The 16887-nt window shown below is 44.9% G+C and overlaps 1 protein-coding gene across 1 annotated transcript in view; it reads right to left on the bottom strand.

Annotated features, from left to right (window-relative positions):
• Positions 1-3121: 3121 nt before the first annotated feature.
• CHID1 (chitinase domain containing 1) overlaps positions 3122-16887 on the bottom strand; it is a 1807841-nt gene continuing 1794075 nt past the window's right edge. Inside the window, exon 13 of the mRNA XM_086957742.1 lies at positions 3122-3390. Coding sequence (XP_086813868.1) covers positions 3292-3390 — 99 coding nt within the window. The 3' untranslated portion in view covers positions 3122-3291. The remainder of the gene's footprint in view (positions 3391-16887) is intronic.

The raw sequence follows: 16887 nt of genomic DNA, 5'->3' as shown, positions 1-16887 counted from the left end.
CCAGTTCCCGGCATGGCCAGGAGACCAATAAATTAAGTCGCCAGAGAAAGTGAATTTGGGCGTAAGACTGAGAGAAGAGCTTCACAAGCTGATGAGGGAAGCCCCCAAGTTTTACACCAAAACATGTTGTTGATAATGGCAAAACCGCCATCTATCTTATCCCTGCAGTTCCTTCTCACAGTACAATAATTATATGGAAGAGCAGCAATTACATCTGGCATAAATGCTTCTTGCAACCATGTTTCTGTCAAGAACATGGCATCAGGGTCATTATCTACGAGAAAGCGATTTAAGTGCGGCTGGTGACAGTTCAGAGAGTGACATCTTAAGCTGTAGAAACAGATACTGTTTCTAGTCAGGACATCGCTTTCCAAGGTATTCCTACCCTTAGCCACCAAAAAACGGACATTGGGTGTGTTGTTAGAGATTATGGTGGAGTTTCTGGAATTAAAGGAAAAGCCACAGTATTTACAGCTAGCATTGTAAACTGAGGGATAGAGCGGTAAGCGGCATGCTTCTGCACACATTAAGCGAAGTGCCATAAGCTGATGCGGGGACTATATATTTCTGGGAGTCATAGAAGGGGCAGGAGTCCTGGACCCGGATGGGCGCAGACTGGCTTGCCTTTAGCACGCCCACTTGGCACAGCCGCTGCGCATCAGCACCAGGCTGCCCTTTTGTAACTCAGGTGAATGTCCCAATGATGCTCAGCGACGCACAAGTGTCCAAGATGGCGGCCGTCAGAGCACAGTTGAAGTAAACAGAGTGATGCATCCCGGCTCCCTCTGCTCAAACAGGAAACCCGTGGCAGACCGAGGAGCTGGGAGGAAAAGAGCAAAGTACTAACAGGTAGAGTAGCTCAAATATCAGCAACTGTCCCTTTTGTCCTGATATGAACGAATCATTGGAACATATATTCTTTGCTTGCCCAGTGTACCGTAAACCTAGGTTCTGCTGGCTGAAATCTATATGTTCAAACTTGGGGACCAGGTCCAGCAGCGAGGCATTCAAGATCCTCAAAACATCTGTGGAAGGGCCTATAGTGATTGCTGTTGCAAAGTTCCTAGGCTGGGTGTGGGCGATTCGCTGGACAGAAAGGAGGCTTATGTAAACGCTCATATTCATGTCCTGTACGTTTATATGGTCAATCTAGCATTATGCACTTTATTATATTGATGATTTTTTGTACTTTGAACTAATGAAGGTTGGTTCCTCAGACAGCAGCACTGCCCGGGTGCATTTTAGTGTTTTAAGCTATTTATTGTATTATATTGAACTTCCAGGGTGGCTGTTTCAATTTTAGATATTCTTTCAAGATGTATGTTGGATACATTTTATTTTCACCTCCCTGTGTATGTTGTTTCAACTTTTGTGATTTTTTCAAAATCGAAATAAAGTTTATGACTGTCTGACTGACTAGTAGTTGAGCCTGAAATTAAAATGTGTTGTGTGCCGGTTGTGTTATATTTGAAATCACAGATCAAAAAATACTTGGTATTGCTGAGTATTCCCCCTGTAAATCACTCAGTCTGTTAACTGATACCAAATGCTAACAGTGTTTTTGCAAGTGTTATGTTTCCTAACATAGGCCTAAGTAGCAAAGCAACCTTTTACCTACATTTGTACTACCTTGCTCTGCATAACGGTTTTAGCAATGACCTTTTACCCAGTTATGTGCTGAAAAAAATGTCAATTGGGTTCCTTGAAACTAGCCTTATTAATTATGCTTGAGGATTCTTAGCATCATATTGTAATCCCCTGCACGTGATGTATGTAACAGGATTAACATACTCTGTACAAAAGTCATCTCTATCTTCATCCACAGGGCTACTTTACATAGTTAAAATATTGATTTAGGCTCCTTTACCTAATTGTACTTACAACATATCGATTGTGGTAGAACCCCCCCACCCCCCGAGGTTACCTTTTTTGTATAAACAAACCGCTCCTTCACTGGGTAACGGAGGAGCTACTTCTGCGCTGACACTTAGGGCCTTGCATGCTGAGGCTTCAACATGCAGTGGTCTGACATCACTTGCGGGGTGTCGTACTTGTGACCAAGATGGTGTCCTTCATTCTCTCCCATCCAGTACTGGGGTTTGCTCTTTCCTAGTAAATTCTTGACTTCACATCCACATACAGGCTCCGTACACTTAGGTAGGGTCTGCATCACAGGAGTACGCAAAGAGGACTGTTTTTATATATTTCTGCATATATGAATTGCTTTAGCGCCATGGTAGAAATGTATTGACTGTTCACTCTTTTGGTGTTTTTAATCTCTTACGTTTGCTTCTGTCTACTGATTGTCACAGCACATACGTTTTATACTAGAATGACGCTGGTTCAATAAATGCTTATTGAAACCATACCCAATGTTTATTCCGTGTATCTCTTCGAGACTAAGTGAGCATGATTGACTAAGCAAAAAGTACTGTACTTTTACCACAATCCCTGAAGGGTCAAAGGTTGTCATGTTCAATGGTTGCTAGAAAATTTACACTCCATGGTAAGGTTCGGGGGCTTAAACTGGCATTGTGAGCTAGCTGATCTATAGGCTGACATATCCTGTGGGGGTGTTCGTAATCAGTCTAGACACCAATCCCTTAGTTTATGTTGTCCAACAAACAAGCAGATCCTATGTATTTTTAGGAACTACACAACAGCAGTAGCAAACTAGAAAATACTAAAAATAAAAAAATAAACATTCATGGTAAGGCCAATAGAAGTACCCAGAGGGTGGTGCCCTAGGTCTGCCTGTCTGCTAAGCATTGGCGAAAGGCTGCCCTTTTGTAATGCAGGTGAGCGTCCCAATGCTGCTCACATGCGCACATTGCAATCATCGTCTGAAGGTGTAACTACCTAAGAAGTTGTGAATCCCTTAACCTGGATGCGGGTTGTCAAATTCTCACCTGAAGAAATTCTGATTTCCACTCTAAATGCTTGAATAACGTGCTCAATTTGTAATATACATCTGGTGTACGTGATATTAGTGGGTTGCGGATACTTCAGTAGTAAAGGCAGCATTTTACACGTATCTTAATTAAATGAAAGACATCCCACATTATTTCAGCCATTTCATGCAGCTGCATTGGGGTTTTGAAAGGAACACTTGAGACAGAAGTGGGCAAAAGTGGTGGGTTTTACTAAGTAAGGCATCAAATACAAAAAGACTGCAATACAAATAACAATCCTCTCCTGACTATCACACAGACCACCCTTAAGGTCCCATTACTCAATCTGAACAATGTGCCAGGACAGTCCTTTATTATTCGCTCCAGTTGTTCTGCCACTTCACAGCAGGTCGTAAAAGTAATCCAGGCCTTGTCCTAGCTCCCAGATCGATATTCCTGTCCCAAGCTCCGCTGCAAGCTCCAATCTGAGCTGGATGGACTAGAAGGAAAACATACAGATTGTGTTATGAATATTTATCTAGATAAAACGATGATTATTGTAAATTCATACAAGATAGAAAGATGCTAAGTGCATGAAGAAAAAGACAATGCAGCTAACTGTAAGGACTGGCATTGCATACTGAGAGATAACGTCTTCATCACAACAGAGGTTTCTTAGTGGTACTTTTCAATCATCCCAGAGAAATAAGTCTGTAGGGATTCTTCTCAGTCAGACCTTTGGGGAGGACTACAGTGCAAAAACTGACAGTCTTCAAGGTATAGATACTTCCACGGCAGTGCAATTCAACTCATATCCTAATTTGTCAGACATGAAGCAGCAAATTCCTTTTGGGATAGTGGTTAATTAGAAGCTAGCTAGATGATACTGATAAAAAACTAAGAAAAAAAATCAATCTTGAGGGCTGTACCTAAAAGAAATGTCAGGTGGTTATGAGGTACATGTTGGACACAACAGAGCCAGGCCTCTGAGGTAGGCAGGTGGAGATAACTAAGAGGGCAGTCACAGAAGAAAGTAAGGCCTTGAGGCAAAGAAGAGGTGAACGAGGGTGAACTGGTGTGAGCACTTACACTGTACCTCTGCGGTATGTTTAATTTTGTGATTGGCACCCACTTCCTCTCACTGCAAGCTCATTTTGTGATTGCCCTCTGCATCATGTGATGCCGTTCCACTCACTGTCAGTTTTGTCATTTTAGGACTGAGTTGACAGTGCAGCTTTCAATATACATAGACTGGGATTTGGGTCTTCTTCTTTAACCCATTGGCTTCGTTTGGCCAGCCTCTATTTGCCATTGGCTTAAAACTTTGCCAATTACGTCATGGCTCATCTCAGTGAAGTATTCATCAGTCATCTAATGCAAGGGCGACTCCTCCGTTATGGTCGGGGAGCGTCGCCCCATTGGTGAAATGCCGCAGACAGAAGAATAATAAAAGGTCAATAAAACTATTTTATTGTAATTTTATTTTTCACTTACGAGTCTGGAGCGGGCAGGGCCATGCCTCGGCTACAGTATGAAGGAAGTGGCCCAATTAGGGTCACTTGGGTCACTCATGACCACCTCTCTGCCTTCCATACAAAATGAAGAGTCGGTCAGACAGTAGAGACTATATAACCAATCTATATTTATTCAGGTACACTCAAGCGGATCCCAGTCTACCCAGTCTCTTAGGAGTGCTGCAGAGGGACTGGGATCAGCAAACATGGATTTACATTATGTACAATTCAGAACCAATGGAGGCACGCCCATAATGGAATTTTCCAGGCAGATGCAGCCAAACAAAGAGGTACAGAAGGATAGGTTTCGATTTGGAGGCCGGGCACACACTATCTCCTACTCAAGGTCGCTCTGTCCGTGCCCGACACTAGACTAGTTGGAGACGGCCTCTATCTAGTGGGAAAGGTATGCATTAATAAGAACAGTGTATTCATTAGTAAAGCAAGGACCAACCTTGGAGAAACAAAACTTACCGCAACCTGTTTCTCGAAAAAGGCAAGGAGTAGTTTCGAACATGGTTCAAAATGGCGGGCAAACATAAAATGGTACAGCGAATGCTAACTTACATAGAATAATGCAAAAGCAAAGATAACAGAAATGTTTTTATTCCCACAAGTAGGAGGGGGAGGAGTGGTTTTATGCACTGAAAGTGTGCATGTCTGTTTGGTTGACCGTCCTAGGCCGGCCAAAATGACATGCGCACTATGATATCTTCAGGCTGTTCCTGGGAGATATTCTCAGTGCTCAGGGCCACAGACTCCCAGTCCCTGCTGAAGCTTTAAACTGGCCCGCTCCGCCTAATCAAAGCGCTTCTTTCATGTTGGGAGTAACTGCATGAGAGAAGCGCTCATGCTGGGAGTAAATGCACGAGAGAAGTGCTGGGTTTGCTGAGGGAGTCTGGGAACCTGTGCTCCTGGGGACTGTAGAAACACGGCGCAGAGAGAGAGTAGATCGGGTTGCTGGCAGCGGAAGGTAAGTGTGTTTTCTTTTTAATAATTTTTTTGCCGGGCTGGTCCCCCCAAGTCGAATTGGCAGCAGCCGCTGCTGATCAAATGCTTCTGGCTGTTTGGCTGTATCGTTCGGTTTTCACTTACCTGCTTGCATTTAACTGCTTGTCGAACTACTTTACAATCATAGCCCACTATATTTGAAATAGAAACTTCATTTGAAATAGAAACAAATCAATACAGACCGACATGTATTTCTTGACTGGCTTTAATGTGCACGCATTAGAAAACACACTGAATTTGCCAATGTTCATTTCTTATAGATTATTCTGCTTAGCTGTGTAACACATTTGGTCTTGTAGTGATCAAATACCAAAATGTGTTTACCTCTACGCCTCCTCAATGTTGAGGATATTTACAGTGACTAAGGATCCGAGATTGGTCTGCTTAATAGGAGAGATTTTCCATAATTAAATTTTTGATAGAAAATACATTCTATTTGGTTTTCTAATCTAATTACAAATTAGACTAAGATGATGAAATAAACCGTGACTGCAGAAAATGTTTGATTATATGGGAAGATCTCCCAAGAAATGTCTTGATTTGCTTACATAAGGGCCTATTCCAAGTGGGCCAGTGGGCCACTTTACAGCTAAAAACTCCAGTTTTCAGCCAAAACAGGATCACATGTCACCTACAAAAAGTCAGTGAGAACAAACATGGAAAAACGGATGTAATTTAGGAAGAGTTGCAGAAAGCAGTGCATTGACTCTGTTTTCATTCCTGATGTTAAATCTCACCCGAGTCTTAGTACCGTAACACCAGGTGCGATATTATTGCATCTAGTTCTCAGGTCTCTAGTGATCAGCCCCCTAGTAAAGTTTGCTGCAACATCTATCAATACTTAGCTAGGGTAGGTTCTGTACAGTAATAATTAAATTCTATTTTGATACCTAAGGTGGTTGTAATGAGCAAGTTATTTGCCATCGGTAATGCTTCTGGTGGATACTCTATCTAACTGCAGTTTCCACACCTTGTGAATATTACCCGAGGTGTCAAACTGGATTTGGAAACTTTTAGAGCAGTACACCTGAGCCCCGGTGAGTGGTATCGTGTGGCTCTGCTGCCGATGTCTCCCACCAGAAGTAACGAGTGGACTGACGTCAGTTGCTTTCTTAGGCTCTTTGTGCCCTCAGATATAGAGCCCAGATACAGACTGGCAAGACAAATGTGCAGATCCTTACACTAGGACTTTTTTTTGTTTAGATGGAATCGAGTCCAGTTCACAGAACAAGGAGGTGGGAGGTGAGTCTGTACTGAAGGATTGAAAGAGAAAAATGCCCTCATCGACGGACTGGATTACTAAGGAAGTTGTGCTTCATGAACGCGTTTACCAATGCCCACATAATCGCCAGACAAATCTCTAGAAGAGGCACTCCTTGTGCCAATGTAGTGGTAGTAGCTTTGGTGGAATGAGCCCGTAGTCCTTCCGGAGGTTGTTTGTTAGCCACTGCATAGCAGATCCTGATGCAGAGGACAATCCATCGACAAATGCTTCTTTGCGACAGCAAACCCCACAACGAGCACTTGATGTTCTATTGTGTGATCAATGTAAAAACATATGGCTCTCTTGGGGTCCAAACAATGGAGTATCACTCCATTTTTAAGGGATGAGGTGGAGTAAATCCAGCGGACTGATTACTCTTCAGTCGGTTTGCCTTGATGTTCAGGACACTCATGCCGTACACGGATAATTGAGCTCCCGGCCACAAGTCTTTTACCCAACATGTTGATCTATTGTGGAGCTCACTCCAAGAACTAATCACGTCTCCTACACGGGAGGGAGAGCCTGATTTCCATGCTAGTCCATTCAATACGCCCATCAAGCATCACTCTTCTGGATGACTTTTATATTTGGCTTTTATCGGAACCTGCGTATTCAAACTCCAAGACTACATTATCTTGAGTGGAACACACACTCAGAAGTGACACCAAACCATTGGGAGGTGCTCACAATTCCCTGATAAAGCCCTGTTTTGGGAGAAATGCGTTGGCTGCATGTGCACTTGGTTGAAACCATTACAGAAGACTCAAGAACATTTCTTTGATTACTTAACTGCTTTTCTGTTGCCTCTCTTTGTCTTATGTCATGAGGCAGAGTAGTGATAGCCTGGTTGATGTGAAATTGTGATACTATTTTTGGCAAAATAAAAGCTTGGGTCCTCAACATTGGATTATCGGGAAAGAACGTGGTGCAACGTGGTTGGACAGAAAGAGGCTGAAGCTCACTCACACATCACGCTGCCATTATGGCAATGAGGCAAACCATTCTGAAGGTCAGGAGGAATGGACAACTGTGCATTGGCGAAATAAATGTTGCAAAACTAGCCTTTCAGATATCTCAAACCAATGAAGGCTGATCTGGAAAACGCAAAAAAATGATGAGAAGCCTGGAACAGTGCCTAAAGCAAGTCCTTACTAGGCCAGGGACAAAACAGACAACAAAACATTAGTAAATGTGGCTATAGTGGGTCGATTTGGCAAGTGCCACATCAAACCACAAATTTGTCCCAACAACTGTTGTACACTGATTTTGTAGAGGAATGCCTCACCACCAACATGACATACAACAGCCTCAAGAAGAAGGTCAAATGAGTTCAACTGCAGCTGTTCAATCTCCAATTATGGAGATGGAGATTGCACAGGTCCGGGTGCAGCACCATGCCCCGGTGCTGCAACAAAAGATCCTTTCAAAGGGGTAGATTCATTAGAGGACAGATGCTCATGCCCAAGATTTACGGGTACCACACTCTCCTGGCCTAATCCGGAGCCGCTAGGATAACCTGGGTCTGGTCATTCCCAGTATTATTTAGAAATCTACGCATGAGGGCAAAGCATTGAGTTCCAAGCACCACTCTTGGCAGAATACGTCTCAGAGAGAAAACCTTCTTGAGAACTTTAAGATCGCAGAAGAGCTTATATTGCACATTATTGGCTGTGGAGAAATAAAATCAAGCCAGAGTTCTTTCTACTGATAGAAAAAGCTCTGAACCACCTCTGTAAGTAACTGCCATTCGAACTCCGCAAAGTTTTGGTGGTTGAGTTTGTCCACCCTGTTATTTAGAGATACCGCCAGGTAGTTCACCACCAAAGAAATCCCATTGCAGGCCAGCCACTTCAAGAGGCATAGAGCCTGCTATCACAAGATTCAAGACAACATCCCACTCTGCCTGTTGCAGTACCACATGGCAGAGGTGTTGTCCATGAGCACATGAATCTGCCTTCTCCTAATGGTGGGCAAGAAGGCCTTCAAAGTCAAGCTAATCACCCTCAAGTCCATAAAACTGATGTTGAGTCGAGAATTTTCTGAAGTCCAGAGGCGTCTAATCCCCACCTCTCCTAGATGATCTCCCAAACCTAAAAGTGATAGATCCATTACTACTGTCATATCTGGATGGGGAAAGATGAGATGCTTACCACTGACCCAGTCTGGTACAGCAGCCACCAGTGCAAGTCTTTTTCAGTCTCCTCCTAAACCTGGATACAAACTGTCAGATTCAACTGGTTCTGTATCCTCTGGGACTTCAGATACCACTGCAGAGCCAATATAAGCCATTTGGCATATTTCACCAGCATGATGCAGGAGGCCAACAATCTCAGCAGCCTCAGAGTCATCCATGACAGAGGCTGAAACATCGGGATCATAGCCCAAATGTCCTAACTCTCCATTGTGGGGGAAAGGCACAAAACAATACTGTATCCAAAATGGCTTGAATGAATGGAACTATCTGCATAGGAATCTGGTGTGACTTCAGCACGTTGATAGTAAACCCATGCTGGAAGGAGCTGGATTAACAGAGTTCCTACTTTTGAGGTTGGACCCCTCAAGTTGTCCCTTTGACCAGAAAGGCCTTTACTTCCTGCTGCAAGACGGACATGCCATCCTCCATCCTGATGGTGGTGAAAGGTGAGATGGGGTAGAAAAAACGGGAGGGCATAGCTCCGATTGGCAATTTGGAGAACCCCTTTGTCTGATGTAATTGCTTGCCCCCCGTTGAGGAAATGCTGATGCTGCCCCCAACAGGGTGACTTTGTGCCACGAAGGACATTCTAAAGAGGTTTGTGGCTGCATCATCCTGGGGGTTTGGGGACTGAGCTGGCCATTGTCCCCGATGCCTAGGACAGTGCCTTTGAACTAATGCCTGTTGGGCTTGTCACGAGGTTTGACACTAGCAGTTTTGGAAACAGCTACAGAAGCCTCAAAAGGGGTAAATAATGCAGCAGGAAATTGTCTGGGTGGGACAGACAGGCGCTAAATAATGTGCAATGGACCTGATGTTTTTTAAATGTTCTGTAGCGAAGTCTGTTTTCTCACCAAAAAAGTGAGAGCCATCAAATGGCATGTCCATGAAGGTTGCTTGCACATCAATTATGAGGCCATAGACCACATCCATGTATGGCCCCAAGGTGCTACACTTGTACCCATCGCCCGACCTGAAATGAAATGAAATGAAATGAATGAAATGAAAAGAGATTTATAAAGCGCATGGTTGCCCTCGAGCGTCCCAGCGCTAAAACAAAGCAGACCTAAGCAGACAGTCGCGTCCAAGCCAGAGCAAATAAAAAACGTAGCTACATTACAGTCATCCTGAATAGCTTGGGTCGGGGACGCCCAGACATCGCATGGAACTGCCAGTAAAACCTGGCTGGCCGTATCCCACAGGAAATGCGAATAGCATCCAAGAAGACAGTTGATGTTTAATGATCGCAAAACAGCTTGTGTTTACTGATTGCTGATCAAGGCTTATGGAGGAAAAGATAAGCTAGCCAAATGCCTCTATTCTCTTCGACTCATGATAAGGTGGGATGGTGGGGAAGGTTTGGGATTCATCTTACTGTAAACCTGCACTACCAAACAAAGCCATACCTGCATCCAGGGCTCATAAATGTTAGATGTCCCACTGATTGCTGTCAATTGTCAGGACCGATTTCAGCGTGCTACGGGGCAAGTAAGAGCTATTGAGCCAAATTGTGGGGTTGAGGCCTTTTATTCCAGATGCCGGGGGCCTGACTTGCTGCGGGTCCCAAGCAATTGGGCCATGTTCTCCTTCAGCACTTGACTCTCACTAGTAGCTTGGGTCGAGAAGCCACACACTTGTTGGAGGGGAGGTAGATGCAGTGGAGTGATCACAGGATCATAACTCAAAATACATTCAATAGCAGCAATAAATGACTGTCAGATAAATACTTGATTAAATGAAAAAAGGAGCATTTATATGCAAAAATAAAGTGAAATACAGCATACCCAAACAATACACAGAGTCCCCTGGGGTCAGGGCTCTAGTGTTCGATAGATAAGTCACTGAGTTCCACTTTCTTCTCACTAACAGTAGAGGTTATTCCCCAATCACTATAGGCGACATTCAGGTTAAGCACTAACAGGAGTTCAAGTCTCAGGAGCCCCCTTCCGACTCTTCCAAACATCAAAAGAGTTCCAGTGCCCGAAGCGCAATGCCTTCATGACAAGTTCCTTTAAGGGACTTCCAGTCCTACGATCAGTCTTACCCACTCCTCCAGGGATTGTGAGACCTGAGTTTCAGGGAGCATATCTCTTACAGATGTTGCGGAGAGTTGCAGTCGCTGCTGTTGCCCTATCAGCACAGCAGTAATTTCCTCTTCATGGCGCTCCACCTCACCCATTGATCAGGTGCCTGTGGAGGCCACAGTGACGGAATATGTAAGCATCGTGTGTGCTCCCGGGGAATTGGGCTACAAGGTCCGTAATGATGTACTTGGCATTGCACACCACCTGCACATTGATAGAATGATATGACTTCCGGTTGCGGAATATGTATTCGGTGGCTGATGGAGGACAGATGGGGACATGCGGCAGTCAACACACCCTATGACATGGGAGAATTGTGCCACCTGGTAGAATTCCCGTTTGGTGCGGGTCAGCTGCGGGGGAGTTGTGGGTAAGGTGATGTGGCGATTTATTAATGTCAGCATGGCCTCTAGGAACCGGTGGAAGAAGCGTGATAAAGCGCTTTGAGACACGCCTCCAGTCTCAGATATTACCCCCTGGAAGCTTCCAGACGCAAGCAGGTGCAGGCAGCATAGGACCTGCACATGGGCTGGTATGGCGTTGGTCCTACGGGTCTCGTGCTGCAGTAATGGTTTCAGGTCTGCTATTAGGCGCATAATCATGGCACGGTTGAGTCTGTACTTGTCGTACACCTGTTCCTCGGTCTGCCCCAGCAAAGTGATGCGCACCCTGAAGATCCTGTCCTGGATCATCCTCCTGCACTGGGCCTGGGCGTTGGTCCTCCTCCTCCTAGCAAGCACGTAGAGGGCAGCCATTTTGGTTGACATGTGGGGTTTCCCAGGGCATTCATGAAGGGTTACTGATTGTCAGCACCTGCTGATGGGGTTTTTTTTCTGTCCTTCAGATTACTTTACCTCCTGATTGTGATTCCCCTTATTTTGCTCATGCTAAATAGCGATTTTTGGGATTTTCGGTATTAGCGACTTATCATGCATTCCATTGCGATTCGTTAATAGCGATTCGGTATTTCCGAGGTCAGCTTTGGGGTTCGGTATTTCCGATTGTCTGTTTTGTGATTCGGTAATTTACGGCGGGGTTTTTTTAGCGATTCTTTATTTTTTACCGATTTTGGTTTGATGCATAGGATTTTCTGGTTTTACCGATTCGATGTTTTACCGGGAGGTATTTTCGTTGATGCATCTGCTAGCTCATTGTTTGAACTTATGGGAGCTGAAATCAAGATTGAAAAGAAACTGCTAGCAAAAAAACTCCTTTTATACCATCCACATGGTAACAACACAATCTTCCCAGAGCAACTAATGGAAACAATCATGATCAACCCTCTAGTACAATACTTTTAGGAGATTTTAACCTGCACTGGAGAAGTGTGGCTCAATGACTAGAGCGGCAGACCCTGATGCAGAGGTCTAGCCCGGGACCAGGGTTCAAATCCCCGCCGAGGCGGGTCTTGGGCTCAAAAATTCCACGGACCCGATAATTCTCGCCTCGGTGCCTATTCCAAACATGGAGCCCCACTCTGCAACTCTGGGCAATAGCTTGCTTAATCTCCACAACGGCCCCCACAACACTAAGGATGCCTGGCCTCCATCTTGTGGGTGCCCAGGAGTGGACGCCTCACAGGGAAAGCCAGGATGGGTTTCACAGCGGTATTCGTACAAGCGCCTTGAGACCCTTGCGGGTGAGTAGTGCGCTATACAAGTATCAATGTACATTTTACATTTACATTTACACTGGAACAATGACAAGACCCCACAGTGACAACACTCAGAAACATGCTTCAGAACATCAACATGATTCAAGTATGCAAGGGTCCAACCGACAACAAAGGGGTTATACTTGACCTCATCATCGCAAAACCAGGAGCAGTAGATATGCTAGACAACACCCTGACAGACTGGTCAGATCCTCTTCAAATTCTGTTCCAAATACCCGCACAAGAAAATAAAAATCAAGGATCAAACGAGAAGGAAAAAAAAATTGGAGAAGAGATTACAGTCACTTAAACAGAAATGACCTGGTGGATCAGTGCCCATCTCCAAAATAGCAGTATGACCGACATAGTTCAGAAGTCTGCCCCCATACGTCTAAGGAGGCAAAAGAATAAACCTCCAGTTCCGTGGTTCAACCAAAACATAAACAATGAAAGAAGACAACTAATACATCTAAAATGAATATGGAAGAAGGACCCAAATATCACCATCTCAAACAGCTGACAATGTGTAGAACCTCATACAAAAGACTATTTGGAAAGCCACAACAACAGTGATCAGATCAGAACTGGACAGAGAGAAGAATAGGCCCAGAAAACTCATCAACATAATAAAACAACAGTCAGGAAATCCTGCAGAACCCACAATTACAAACTGTTCAGCGGAGATCTGTAAAACCATCTCACCTTTCTTTAAAGAGAAAGTTGCAACCATTAGCAAAGCTATTCCCAGCCAAGCCAGTGACTAACTTAGGGTTTCTATCTACCCCACTCTCAGCGTTCACAGCAAGAACACTGACCAACTCTGCCCAGCGGTCCTAAGAAAAAATTGAGCCTTCTGGAACAGTTTCAGATCTCTGAGGGGGAAAACTAGAAAACTATTCAGTCAATGAAACCCACCAAACACTTCAACAATCCCATTCCCTCCCACATACTGAAAGAGAACCATCAATCCGTCACTCCCTATAGACTCAAATAGTGAATGCATCTTTCCAACAAGGATCCCTTGCGGAATTCCTGAAAATGGGGCAAGTTTTTCCCCACTTAATAAAACAGGCACGGACCAGAATGACCTAAACAATTTCGACCTGCAGCCAATCTACCTTTCCCGGATAAATTGCTTGAAAAATGCACCCATCAGCTACTATGCGAACACATCAAGAATTCTGACCTATTAGACAAACACGAATCAGGTTTTAGGCCATGGACACAACACTGAGGTCACCATTCTAAGCATCCTTGATGATATACAAACTTCACTAGACCAAAACGGTTGACACAATCAGCCACAAACGCCTCTGAGAAGCGCTTGACCCAAGAATTGGCCTGTCAGGAGCCATGACCTACATCTGCACCTTCTAAGAAAAATGTAAGCCTTTATACTGACCTCAAAATGGCAGTTCAACGGCGGTTCAATCGATAGTGCTCTCAAGACTGGACAATGGGAATGCCGCACTCATAGGTCTACCGAAAGCCAGCCTTGCCCCCAATGAAAGCAACAATCAATTCAGCATAAAGACTTTTAACAGGCAAACGGCGATATGACCACATTTCCTCTTCACTCAGACCCCCCAACTGGCTCCCAGTCAAAGCTAGGATCCAAGTGAAGGTTGCATCCATTACACACAAAGCTCAACACAATTCTGGCTCTAAATATATGGCGAATAGGATCAAACTATCAGAAGGAGGAAGGGCTTCTAGAAGTGCTAAATCCCTCATACTAGAACCAGACAGTTAAAAAAAAAAAAAAACAAGGTCGCATTTTCGCTGGATCAGTTCCACAAATATAGAACTGTCTACCACCTTCAACGAGAGCAATTACCTCCTTCAGGATCTTCAAGAATGAAGTAAAAGCCCTACTGCTAGAGAAACATGTTGCATAAAAGAACTCCTTTAAACTGTCATTCATCCAGTTTGGTGTTGTATATTATTGATGTTAATATCTTTTATAGTATCCTATTGTATTGGTACCGTGATCTTCGACTGCTCTGTACAGCGTATCATTAAAAATAGGTGCTTTACTGTACGGCAACCCTCATTAGCTCTCTGTACAGCACTCTGATACCTTGGTGGTTTTGTTACCACTTTATAAAACACAATAAATAAATATTTCATTGGTACCTTTACTGCCATATGGTAGCTATACACTTGCATGACAGATTGCGTAACATCTTATGGACATATGGCATGACACACTGTATGACAGATTGCTATTTCTTAATATAAAAAGTGCATGATAAACTACTTATAAAATGTGTTGCAAATGGGAGATAAACACCGTAACAAAGGTTAACTCAATTTGCAGGAGAAATATGTCTAATGGTGTAAGGATCACATGGAGGCGCATGCTATTTCTCAGCAAGAAACTTCAGCATCTCATCATGAATAAAAAGTGCTTTATAAATGTGAATACAATAAAAAACCAAGTCAATGTTCTTTATGACATGAAGCATCCCAAATAACTCAAAACATTTGGAAAATTATATAATATATATATATTCAATGGAAAAAGCATAGGTTTCAGGGACGTTATAGTTAGAAATTAGTATTTAAAAAAACGTAGAAATTCACTGAAAAAAACACCGTTTTCAGGGACGTTACAGTTAGTTGGACATTTCACTCGTACAAAACCAGAGAAATTCGTCTGTTATAGTTTGGAGAGCTAACTATAACTTGCGCCCACGCAATGCACTTCTGATGACGTCAGATATTACATCACTGATGACATGGTCAGTGACATCACTGATGACATCTCAAATCTCACGTTTTTAAAATAAAAATTTTGGGAAGGGGGGCAGCGTAGCCCCCCTCCAGAGGCCAATTATGGCCCCTGGGTCCCCTTCCCCTGGGGCCTGGCCAGCTTTTTAAAATTATTTTTTGGGGGGAGAAGGGGGGCCGCATGCCCCCCTCCTCAGGCAAATTATGCATTTTCGTTTAAAAAAAATGTATTACAGGGGAGGGGGGCTGCGAGCCCCCCCCTCCCAGGCGACTTCTTGCCCCAGGGACCCCATAACCCGGGGGTGGCCCTTAGCGTTGGGGACCGTGGTAGGAGCCCCAATGCCCCCACGGTCCCGCCGGCTCTCCGCCTCCTGAGGGAGCCGGCATTGCTTTTGAACAAGGGGAGCTGCTGACATGCTGCTCCCCTCGTACAAAAGTAATTCTGCTTTGTTTTTGGAAGCAAGAGTAGGTTTCCTGCTCTCGCTTCCGAAAACCAAAAGCAGACTTTGCTATGACATGGCGGGAGCCGTGCTCCCACCCTGCCATAGCAAACGGCAATGTCCCAAGGGTGGGCACCCCAGGACATTGCGGGAGCTGGCCCTGGGGGGTGGGGTCCCCAGGGCCATCCAGGGCTCCTGGAGGGGGGCCGTGCGTCCCCCCTCCCATCAAGTACAAAGCCCCAGGGAGGTGGTGGTCCCCGGGACAGGGGGGGCCTACGAGGCCCCCTGCACCTAATTAATCAAAGACCCAAGGAGCTGGTGGTCGCAAGGGCTTGGGGGAGCCCGCAAGCACCCTCTATTAATAAAGAATGCCCAGGGGAGGTGGCGGTCCCCGGAGATTGGGGGGCCCATGAGGCCCCGGAATTAATTAGGGAGGTGGTGATCCCTGGGGCAGCGTAGGGGGCAGGAGCTTCGCCACACACTTTTTTTAAAACAAAGCCCTGGGGAGGAGGCTGTCCCCGGGGGTGCGTGGGTCCCCACTACTTAATTAGGCATTGGCCCTGGGATCTGGCCCACCCGGGGGCTTAAGAATAATGAAGCGTGGGAGCACGCGCTTCATTTTTATTTTAGTTTCTCGGACGGATTCGCGCACCAAGCGCGAATTCGGCCAATATATTTTTTTTCTTAATGCTTTCTTTGGCCTTGGGGGCCCTTGTGGGACCCCCTGAGCCGGCCTAGAGGGTCAGGGTGCTTCTACCCTGCCCCCTTTTCTTGTTTTTTAACCTTTATTTCACTGTTTTCTTGTGACTCAGTTCTACAGAGTCAGCAGATGGTTGCCAACACTTCCGGGTTTGGAGTGTTGGCAGCCAATCAGAGAGAAGCTCATGCCCGGGTGGCTTCGTGAACCCTCCTCGGTGCCCAGATATCGAAACGTTTCTTCTTCTAGTTTCTCAGGAACTACTGAGCGTATTTACACCATTTAAAAAAAGGGCTCCTTCAGAACCAAGACCTACCTTTTTGCCAAATTTGGTGTAATTCCGTTCAGCAGTTCGGGCTGTAGCTTTGTTTAAAGTTCCTATGGAAATTAACATGGGGAAAACGC

Source organism: Lissotriton vulgaris, chromosome 2_1 (assembly GCF_964263255.1).
Source record: "Lissotriton vulgaris chromosome 2_1, aLisVul1.2, whole genome shotgun sequence".
NCBI lineage: Eukaryota > Metazoa > Chordata > Amphibia > Caudata > Salamandridae > Lissotriton > Lissotriton vulgaris.
Note: the sequence above shows the minus strand (reverse complement) of the source record. Positions and strands in the feature narration are given on the sequence as shown.